Here is a 12,413-nt window from a genome sequence, read left to right on the forward strand (position 1 = left end):
TTAGACGGTAAGTATTTTCTCAATCCCCTCGCCCATTTTTACCCCCACCTTTTCACCCTTACAGCCCTTGTCCCTTTAATTCCCCAATGGGCCCGTTTTAGTTGTTATTATTTTACATGACATGTCCCACTTCTTTCACCTTTTTGTCTGCTCTAGGTTTTTTGAGTGTGTCGGGGGCCGCGTCCTGTGAACGTTGCCTTTGCCTTGTTGGTCTTTATTCTTGTTTTCTTTTGTTCTTGTTTTATTTTTGCGTCTCTGTCCTGTATTCAGAATATTTCATCATCGGTTAATAATTCCATCCTGATTTCCAATTTCACCATCCACTTTATCCTCCTATCCATTCCCCTTAACCCTACTTTCCTTCAAGTGCGCTATTCCATTGCTACGTGATACGTGACCAATTCGATCAACAAAGAATACGTTGAATCTATTCCTTCTGTCTTTTTATCATTTGCGTACACGACAGTATCCGTGACGTTTCGCAGGATTAGCGATTTTATGGACGCTGACAGTCACCGGATAAGTAATTACTACATGACTATGAATTTTGACTAACGGACGCACTTATTCTATGAACATAACTGATATTTGCTTTTAATTTGTACTTTGCAAAAAATGACCATTTACTTTTTGTATGTGTCGTTTTGTGTATTGTTTATCTAAGGCAGTGCGATTCAAATCCAACAGGTGATTACAACTTACTAGAATATAATTTATACTAGACATTGAAATCAGTTTAGTGCAGATATACTTTCACATTTAATTATTTCTGATCGCTGGTGGTATCGATTATGGTCCTAAACGAAAATGATTCTCGTATGTAAGAACATAAACGGTGTTGGTTAGGTACATATATAAAATGATTGAAGTGTACTTGTTATATGAACTGCCTTAGTACCGCGATAATAAACTAAATGCTATAAGTAGTACTGCTATTCTCCTCCTCACCCCGTGAACATGCTTTGTTTGTTTTCGTGTTTGCAATCGGAACGTTCACGGCTGTTATCCACAAAAGTCCTTATCCGAAGACTGACGGAAAAGGCCGAAAAGCTGCTATTTGTCGTGCTGGATGCCTTACCGTTTGTCGTATGAGGATGTTAGGAGCTTTGTTTAGATAATATCGCTCTCTTGTTGGTCTTTCTCTGTGACGTAATTACTCCCACCCAATCACAGCTTGTTTGGCTTGCTTCCTGGAAACTGCATAGCATAAACAAAAAAATAACAATCGTTACCCTTTTAGTCTGTGCGGTTCTTTTATACTGGTCGCAATACATTTCGTAAGTGTTGAAACAGTTTTCATAGAAATGTAAGTGATTGAAATTTATAATAAGTGGATACGACTGCTTCCATTCATCGATGAAATAGAAGAAATAGATTTTAAACAGCAAGGTTATATTTACAATACATTGTTTTTAATGTGTATTACATTAACTTTCAATATAACAATTATTACATTTAACAATTTATTTGAATGGTTTGTATATAAACTTAAATCTAAAAAGTAAAATTGATACGTTTTTGAGGAAAAATTTATCATGTAAATAAACATAAATGTGTTCCGACATTTGAATTAATTTCATAAAATGATTGAACTTCATAATTTAGTGTAGTAAGGACTTAATTGTTAAAAAAAATTTATCCTTTGATAGTAGTAGACTTAACGTTTGATAAGCTTAGTACCTTAACATTTAATTATATTAATTAAAGCACTAACTGACCGAATTAAAGATATTCTTTAATAGGTCGGGGTACCGGGAATACATAATTCGAAAATAAATCATTATCTGTACGTATCAAACTGTATAAAATTTGCAAAAATATTATTTAGCGACCACACAATTCTTGTCTTTTAAATCTAGTTAATCTTCACAAATACAAAACAAAAACAATAATATCAAATTTTATTCATTAATTTTACCTTGTATTAGAATTGTTAGTATTGGTGAACGGAGCGTTGTGTTTTAACCAACGATTTATTTAATGAAAATATAAAAACAAAGAACTTAAGCTCCCTCGCAGCTTCTCCCCCTCATGAGTATATTTTAGATCTTAAAGGTACTCAACTGAGGTTTATTGACATGTGTTGTAGTTTTAGCAACATTATTTGATTTAATGATTGAGTTTGTATGAGAATTGAGACCTCATTTGTTGTCATTATTTATTACTATAAATTTGTTGAGGCTAGATTTTGTATGAGTCTGATTGAAGTATGGTTACCCTGTAAACGGTTACCTTCATATATGCTGGACAAGGGGCCTGCAATTGTTGTGTTTAGGTAACTCAATCATTGGTTATCATCATAAATATTCCAGGAATAAGTCTGTTTGATTCTGGTGTCAACACTTGTCATAAATATAGATCTAGAAGGTTTATTTTTGACAGTAAACACAACGGTTACCTCACAATAATGAGAGATAAGATATTTTCTATAAATGTAGGTACAATATTTTCTAAAGGCATTCAAGAGTGAGAGTCAAGATACTTAAGTCAGTAAAGCGTAATCAGGGAGTAAGTATTCAGTGTCGTTTAAACCATGTCTGAGGAAGATGATCCTTTCCAAAATTCATTAAAAATATTTATTATGTATTTAGAAGGAAAATATTGTGAAATGAAAAAAGAAAGAAATTTTTACATTGCAAACGGCAATTAAAATCCACGTACCGGTCAAAATATGGGAAAAACTAAGCCTTTTCGGCGTAAGCGTTAGTCACGAAGTAGAAATATGGTGATAAGTAGCACAAAATAAGTCATTATTTGCGCACAGCATGTAAATCATTTCTACAAATAGAGTATATTGAAGGTACCTAATTTATTGAACGAGTTGAAAATAGAATAATAATATAACGTTAAACCTAGCGCGTCTAACGCTATGTTTGTATAACGCAAATGACGTTACGACAAAATATATTCACGACCTTGCAATATCATTTTTACGGAGTCGCAAAATCGGCACATACCAATATTATATTATGCGAGCGTCTGGCGAGCACAATAATATTTTATTCAACGAGTGCAATAAATATAGTAATGAACTTACACGAATTTAATATTGTATTTATCACATTCCCCAAATAAAATCGGCACGGGTGTGTGATAAATCTAGATACTTCTTTGTTTCTTTTCTTAAAATATTTAGTACACTTTGCTCAAATTTGATTTTCATGAAATGTTTTGGATCATCTGGAGGCATGCAGCTTTAAAACTCATAGTATAATATAGATCTGATAAATTATTCAAGATAGAAGCTTGGTCTTCAAGTTAAGACCATGTTACTCAATACACAGAAAAAATTATCATGTTCCATCCGTAGTCAATTTTCACAAATGTATAATTATAAAAATCATCATCAACAATAACAACAACTACAACGAAATTGACTGTTGCACGATAAGCTGTTTTTAAAAGCACATTATGCCTCAGAAATGAATAAAAAGATTTCTTTCGCAAGGACAAACATGCGTTAATTTGTTAAAATAATAGTTTTTGAGCATGTTAGAGGCTTAATACCTGATAGTAGCGCTAGATGTGATATTCGTTTGTCTGTAAGTAGTAAGATGACAAGAAATGATTATTTGGATTTCCATACGAAATACTAAATCACCATAACTGTACTAATTCCCAGAAAGTTCCAGAAGCAAAATATTATTCATGTAATTGGCTTGTGAGTAGCCTTTTGAAAACTAACAGGACACCAAATATAAGCTTTTAAGAAATATAATAATAGCATTTCTGGGGAATAATGGGCCTTTAAACCAATGTCTCAAGTATCAACAAATACCTTTTCAAGGGTCGTCAAATGTATATTCTGCAGTCGCAAAGCATTGCTAGATGGTAAGGTTCTAAAATCAATGATCGCTTATCTGCTAAGCAATGTTATTTGTTGAATATCTATGCTCTAGGCATTGTAGTTCTTCAAAAGGGGACTAACAAGGTCTTTCGAAACTTAGTGTCCTCATTGCAGGCCTTTAAATCATGCTCCTGCAGTCTTAAATTGCTTTCCCTTGGATGTTACTTATGTTTGCATAGATTTAAAACTGTCTTAAAAATCGTCACCGAAACTGCAGTGCCCAGAGCAAAAAAAAATCATGTTACATAACATTTTGATACTCTAAAAAAGTTATGAATTATTGGCAAAGGGTCAAAATCAAAGTTTCTCTGGACTCATATAGATATATAACTATATAAGAGTCTTTTTGCGTGAAACAGTTCTGAGTGCCTAGATATTGGGCATGATTCTTTAGAAGCGAAGCTTTACAAATGGTTCATGAATCATGACTAAATGTGGTGAAAAATTTGATACTCCTAACATGATCTTATCTTACTTCTGTATTAAAGAATTATAGCAATTTTCCTGCGGTGGATCTAAGGTGGGTTATCTAGGGTTGTTTGATGGGGATAATGAAAAATTTAATAACATTTTAACAGACAGTTTATATACCATCAGCAACTATATGAGGGCAAGAGATACTATTGATATTTCACTGCACATAAATGATATGTTGTAGCTGTCGCCTTATTTTTTGTATCTTTTGATAATACCATGTCTAGATATGTTATTCCGTGAACAGTCCTAATTCAATTATACTTAATTACATGAATGTAGATAAAACATACTGTTACAAGCCGCCGTTAAGACTATGATATTTAATGCAAAGTTCATTTTTTTCCGATTTTTATTATTTCATAAAGAAACTATGCAGGAATTAATTATATTCGTAAAAAAGACAATACTTAACGCATGTTTTGTATATGTATATTCAGTCTTCTATCGTAACAATTAACTCATTATATTTAGAATATTAAAATAATTTATCTTATTCAAACTAATTTTATAAGTGAATGTATTCACATGACGACTGACATTTCAGAAATGCTCTAACCCTGAAGGAATACAAAAATACCTAAATACAAATAAAAAAAATAAATAGATAAAAAAAAGATAAACGACACTTTTTAACAGTGAATATAAGAATTCATAGAAAGTTTAATTAAAAAGCAAAGAAATGAATTTAACTTACAAATTTCGTTGATTTTGTTTTTTCAATTATCGGATTAATTTACCCATCCCACTTAACAAAGTATAAAACCTACAATCTTTATCTTTTTTGTCTTTTGATACATATTTACAATAAACACTAAGTATTAATTGAATACCGAATACACTATGAGAAAAATAGTAACTTTTTGAATTTTGTTCATAGACATATTAAAAACCATGGAAGAGAAATATGCGAATATTGGTACTTTCTCTTTAATATTTTTATTTTAAAGATATATTTAGACAAAAAACTTAAAAAGATTGACTCACATCGTGGTTTACATGTTATTTGATTATTTTCGATATGTTTAAAAACTTTCTTTATCGAAATATGCGTAATTCATGCTACAAATTATACAACAAAAGAGATGTATCAGTTTTTCATAAAAAACATGCACTAAAAACCTCCGTAAAATCAACTCATGAATATGTGTACCTGTTCATACTTTTGATATATATTTGTGATAATATTATTATTTCAGATATCTAAAAGAGACACGCCATTGTTTAAATCATGAAACTGAATACATCACTTGGTGTATGGACTTTCGCTCTTTTTTTCGTGAGAATAACTTGTTTACAATCATGCAAGCCCTTTCAGGTAAAGCCCGAACATCTCAACAAGCAACTACTTGGTTATAAACTTTTTGACATGATTGTCATATCACATCGCGAATGTGCAAAAGAATGCATGTTACTGGGAGCTTGTGTGTCTATCAATTTCATAACAAGTACCAAAACTTGCGAATTCAACTCAGCAGGGAGTGAGACAGTTCCTTCGTCAGACTTCAATAAAACAAAAGGAATAATTTTTTCTGATATTTCCGAATGGCCAAAGGTATGTGATGGTATAAAATGCAACAAAGAGTCTGTCTGAAAAAGTTCAAATCAATACGCGATTTGCTAAACCATTTAAAATAAACGATATATTTTTTACAGCCTGTTGCCCTCGTTGTTTGTTATCACGCCATTTGACGATTACAATATAGTAGTAGTAAATCATTTATCAAATGTATAAATTTGACAAGATGATCCGTCTGTGTCAACCAAAACAAATGCATTTAATTGATTATAAAATGAAAACGGTAGTTCTATTCATTCATTTAAAAGAACACTGTAAATACTTTATGATCTTAATAATGTCTGATTTAAACACATAACATAATGTTATTGTTGTCCTTAAGAATTATGGTTGTAACGTTGTTATGATATTAGAGCCGCGACCTGACAATACATGAGCCAATATAGTGCGTTTGCGACCAGTATGGATCCAGACCAGCCGCGCAGTCTGATCAGGATCCATGTCGTTCGCTATCAGTTTCTTTACTTGTAATAGTGTTTGTTAGCACTATGTTGGTTTGGTCATGTCGTAGCTCATTTATCGTTTTATTTTGTTATTGAGGCGGGCAATTCTTTTCTTTCAGGCCATGGTTAGCGGTTGTGCCAACAATCAATGCGACAAAACTCAGCGTTGTCTCCCCCTTGGCTCTGACTCGTATAAATGCGAAAACATCAGTAAGGAAATTACATTACATACATCCAAAACTATTCAGTGTTGTAAAAATTATCTCTGCTATGACATTAAGCAAAACTATCAACACCATTTATAATAAAGAAAGAACTTACGGGCATAAAAACAATCCGCCTACTTCAGTTTGTTTTAAAGATTTTCAATATTCAAAACAATCTTTTTACTTGAGTATTTAGATGTACATGTGAGTTTAGGGTATTCCACGTTATATATCAAGTTATCATGTTTGTTGTATGACAAACATCAATACAGACATGACACAGTTGTCTTTATACATGTTATAAACAAAACTTACTGCAGAATAATGAAAAGGAGATTGATCGATCGATTGATTTATTGAATGATTGATTAATCGATTGATTGACTGATGCATTGATTGATTGCATACATGAATGAATGAATGAATAGATAGATGGTTGAATGAATGAATGAATGAATGATATATTTCTTGCATACTTAAAATATAATCACGACTTATCTTTTAAATACACTTCCTAATAAAATTACTAGTATTTCATTTCTAGCGTGCAAAATTCCACAAAATGCCGATCAAAGAGTTGAGGAACATACCACGGTCATTGCTGGCACTGTCCGTTCATACGAGTTCGCTTGTCCAAATAATATGTTTCTAAGTGGTGACAAGGACATAACGTGCAATGTGAATGGTGAATGGACTGAATCAAAGGCTACTTGCCAACTTAAAGGTTTGTCAAGCCAAGGACTATTGATAATGCACATAAAAACAATAAAACTGTTTAATTACTTAGCAATGACATTAAAATGATTAAAGCTATCAGAACAGATATCATTTGTGATATTAAAACTACCAAAATAGATATTGGTAATATTTTCATAATCATAAAAACAGAAATTATTGCTGAAATTTAAGCTTTCAAAACAGATAAAGGTTATATTAATTAAAGCATTAAAAACATATATTATTGCTTATATTTAAATTATCAAAACAGATGTTATTGATTTTATTAAAATTATCAAAACAGATATTTTTGGTGATATTAAAGTTATCAAAAAAGATATTACTGATGATACTAAAGTTTTCAAAACAGATATTATTGGTTATATAAAAAGTTAATTGTTCGCTTTTTAGTATCAACAATTGGAAAGGCGTGTTTACATACATCTGATTGCAATGAGTCAGGTGCACTGTGCAAAGAACGACTATGTTACTGTAGCCATTTCTTTAGATACGACGTCGAGACCAGGAATTGTACCAAAGGTATTGCATCATAATTTGTATTTCTATTAAATGCAGTCAATTGAAAACTCCCCGAGTGATACGTTGTTGTTTAAATCAGCACACCTCTGATGACAAATCAAATGAAAGAATACATGTGCGAATTTTGCTCAATACTGTACTTCCAATTCACATGTGTTGCTTTCCTTTCTGTATCATATATTGCGTAACTTAAATATTCGGGTATTGATCAGACAATCATTTCGGAAGATTAATATTTCGATTTTTCCACGTTTCATGCACAAAAATCACTCTGTAAATTTTTATAGACAATCGTCTGTAATGGCGAAGGTTAAGGAAACTAAACCACTCAATTTGTATAAAGGAATTTTATTATTTTATCTCTTGCTTCAGACTGTATAATTTTGTTTCAATACGCCTAAAATGCTTAAATTGACCTTAAATTTGTCGGACCGTATATGTAACGGACGAATATGACACACTCTTCAGCCGAAAATGGAACATGACATATGCCATATTCGGTTGGATTAAGTTTTACTATCCTCACCAAAACGTATATGTCATTAACCAAAACTGCGCATAAAAAAATAAAATACGTATACGTCACATGTGTTTATTTAAATAAATAAGCCTGTTTTGCACAATGTCTTTTATTTTCAACAACATGCATGCCAAGTTGAAAATTGCTGATTCTGACTAAGTAAAGGGCAATAACTCTGGCATTAATGCAGAAAGTCGACAAGCGAAACCAAATGTCTACAAACTTAATGTGCTGTTTTTGATTCAAACGCTGTAATACCTTTGCCTTTTGATACCTAGCTGATCATTCAAAGATCTTATTACCGAGAGGTCCGCAGCACTGTTTAATTTGCATGTACATGATGTAAGGCTTTTAATACATAAATGGTCTTTGTAACTATCTATACAACAACGTTATTCCTTAGTTTCGTATCTACGCATGCTTAAAAATCTGATTACTTATTGTGAAACACAAACTCGGCTACCGTAAACACAGTCTCATATACTATTATTTCCTTCAAAATTATGCAGTCTACCTTATATTGCATGAACAAAGAAATAAAACATTATGATGCCCATTACATGTATCATATATTTTGCTCTATCTTGTCATACAGCAATTCCATTTAAATCATTTAAAATATGTCCATTAAAATACGTGGGATAGTTACGTTTGACAGAGTAAAATCATATTAAACTAATAATTTAAAAGTCAAACACACCGCCAATGCATTCGCCATTTTACTAAGGTGAAATATCTAACATATGCTATTTGGTAGAAGAAGTATCTGACTTAAGTACTTTATAAAAAAGTAAGATAAATTCAACATTAGTGATTGATACATTCTTAATTAAAAGCATGATGAATTATAAGAAACGTAAGTGGATTTTAATTTTGTATCAGATTTACTTATAATTGTCATTAACGTAATATCTTCGAAATCTATAAACAATTCTTAAAGAAATATTGAAAAGCCATGGCATTGATAATAAAGCTGTCTTTATAAAAGTGTTTCTCCCGTGCAATATTTAAGTTGAAGGAAAAAAAACATCAACATGTTTTGATCTTCAGTTTGCAGCGCCATGAACAAAACTTTCTCCGTCACGGAAGGTATAAGAATATACAGCCGTGATGATCGTGGATATGGCTATGTGGCCTCTGGTGATGAATGCTCTAGGTTGTGTTCTGAAGATGAAGATTGTCTGTCCTATGAAGTTTATGTCAACAGTATTGGGGTTTACTGCAGGAGAAGCTCATTTACAAAACAAATGGTAAAAGATGTAATCCCCGAGGATATTAGATCCGACGACTCCTGTATATTGTACGAGAAAAAATGCTTCTAAAAAGCTTTAATTTTCTAGTGTAAAGCCACACATACACTTCATGTACATTATGGGCATGGCATTTTAAAAGTGTTCTGATAGAATGGGAAAAGTGTTTACAAATGTAAATTCACCTACATATTGTCTTATTATGGCTAAAATTCAAGTTAGCGTGAAATACCACACAGCAATTATGGGGTATAAATCTTTAAACAATATGGTACCATTGTATTAGAGTGATATGCTTAGTGTCTTATACAATAAAATACGCAATTTACTCTTAATTGCCCATAAGAATCTTGTTCTGAAAACTATACCTCAAACTTATTATTTCAAGGATTTTATTTCTTATTTCAGTATTGATTTTTGGAACAAAGGAACAAAGTACATGTACCTATTACTATAAAACAATGTTTTTCTGTATAATCTATCACGAAATATTTTCTTATTTTACAATTAGAGATTAACCACTTTATATTGTAGCTGTTGTAAATGTTGATATTGTCATTTTTAATTATTATGAGTTTATCTAAAATTAATATGATTAATACGAGAGTCAGTCGAATGAATTGATATAGCTTACCTTTACATTAAAGAAAATAAATGATTTTTTGTTTTTAGAATTTTTTTTTTATAGAAATATAAGTATTCTTTTCTTTGTTATTTTAAATCAGAAGGCCGTACTGAAAATAAGTATGCATATAATGTTAATAATTACGCCTTACATTTGACTTGAAAACGTGCCTAATTTCAAAAATTAATTAAAAATATTTTTTATTGTGTAAACTTTCTCTGTTACAATCTCTAATTAAAATTTTTGTTATACATGTAATTATTTATTGTAGATCTATTATTATTGTTATTATTATGTTATTATTATTTCCTACATGCTTAAATCCTGACGAATTGTACTACAGGACAGAGGAGGTCCTTTATTCTACTGTTTAATCACAAATATCTGTACAATTGCTTCAGACTTCAGTGAATGAATGGACATCGTGGCGGCGGACGGACGAACAAAGGCAAATCTATTTGCCATTGCCCTGTCTAAGTGTAGAGGGCATAAAAAGGGAAAGTTACTTACCATTCTACTAGCTGTTCCTGGCTATATGCTGCATTCAAATGGTTACCTGTCAATAAACGTGTAGATCAAATCAACCTTTATCAAGATTTTAAAGTATAAAATGTTCTGAATCATGATAGCATGAAAAAAAAACGTATCCCACAGGTGACGGTTTATTCTAACAATATCAGGTTAAGTTACAAAAGTGCATTTGCAATCCTAAAGGTCAAAGGATTTAGTACCAAGTCCTTCTGCTTTGTGGGTTGTACGTTGTGGAATAGTTATTCAGATTATATATTTAGCATTTACAGGATACTTTCTTTCGAATTATCGGCTCAGAAGTAACTGGTGGACAGTTTGTTATTTCCAATGCTTCTTACATGAGTTTTTAAATTTACATCATTTTGTTTCTTTATAGGAAATGTTTTTAACTCATTTCGTCTATCATTTAATATATTTAATATGAAATGATGCTTTGTTTCAGTGTAAGTGATACTGATTTTTAAATTTTTATAGTTGCGCGTTTGTATCTAGTCAAATGGTCTAATAAAAGGTTTAATTTGTGATAAAATGGTAATTTGTCTTTATTGTAGTATGTCTTATGGTAAAATAATGTTTATTAATTTTATCATTCGCTTTCTAGTATATGTATTCTGTTTTTAACTTGAATGATATGTTACAATAATGTATTTCTCGTCAAACTGTGTTCAAATAACTTAAAATCTTTAACTGAAAGTATTTGTTTTGGCATTTGTTAAGGCTTTCTATGAAATGCCACCAACACAAGGGACACAGGGGACCACAATTGAATGAATAGTCTCTCTATTTTGTGCTATACTTGGTGTTGGTGAGCATGTCATGGTAACTGATTTATTCCCATGAATCTTATATATTTGTACCGTACATGTTGCTTTAATTATAGATGTTTATGTTTTGCATACCGAAATAAATTTATCTATCTACCTATCTTATCATTTCCTTTTACCTTAATATTGGAACCTAGCAACTTCACAATGCCGAATAGTTATAACATCTCTGATTGAATGTACAGGGCGACTTTTTACAGCCTCCATACGGCACAGAAAATTCTGATGTGGCGATAAAAACAATAAGAATCCCTAAAGTCCAACACGGCAAAATCAAAAATGTTCCAGGCTCGGTTTGATTGACCCCGTTCATGGACGGTGCAAAATACCGTCCACGCCCCCTAGCACCGGCATAAGCAGAATTGCAAGCCATTATTTCCTTGAGCAAGAACCTTTACATTCATTGCTTAGTACTGGTAGGTTCCAGGAACGGATTCGAGAGAGTTTTAATAAGCTTATAGCTTCCAAAGCAATTGAACTAAAATATTTGTATAAACTAAAACAAAGTTGTGGTAAGTTAGGTGGTAAGAATTTGTTTAATTTTTATTTGTATCAATTTTAGATTTACATAAACACATTATCTACTACATTCACCTTTAAGTTACTACAAATACATGTATATCATGTATATATAACACACAAGTTATGAATAAGAATTTAAAAAGATATTTATTACCATAATTATAATATTGACATAAAAGAAACTTTTTTCTGACAACGGTCTAACAATAGCTTACATCACGGTGTCTATACCATGTGAATATAGTGCTCTGTGTGAGACAGAAAACCAATGCAAAAGACGGTCCATGCTTTATTTTCTGCCATAAGTGTAAAAACCCCTACGTCTAGTAAGGAAA

At 31.5% G+C, this 12,413-nt stretch overlaps 2 protein-coding genes across 2 annotated transcripts in view; both read left to right on the forward strand.

Annotated features, from left to right (window-relative positions):
• Window positions 1-12,413, forward strand: part of LOC132727177 (uncharacterized) — a 48,811-nt gene that overhangs the window by 5,382 nt on the left and 31,016 nt on the right. The gene's annotated exons all lie outside the window — the stretch shown is intronic.
• Window positions 5,535-9,648, forward strand: LOC132727173 (uncharacterized). The gene is made up of 5 exons (XM_060712601.1): window positions 5,535-5,876; window positions 6,463-6,553; window positions 7,094-7,273; window positions 7,678-7,806; window positions 9,377-9,648. The coding sequence occupies exons 1-5, from the start codon at window positions 5,553-5,555 to the stop codon at window positions 9,646-9,648; spliced, it is 996 nt and encodes a 331-aa protein (XP_060568584.1). The 5' UTR covers window positions 5,535-5,552.

This window comes from Ruditapes philippinarum, unplaced genomic scaffold (genome assembly GCF_026571515.1).
Source record: "Ruditapes philippinarum isolate M1 unplaced genomic scaffold, ASM2657151v2 ctg988_1_1_1_1, whole genome shotgun sequence".
NCBI lineage: Eukaryota > Metazoa > Mollusca > Bivalvia > Venerida > Veneridae > Ruditapes > Ruditapes philippinarum.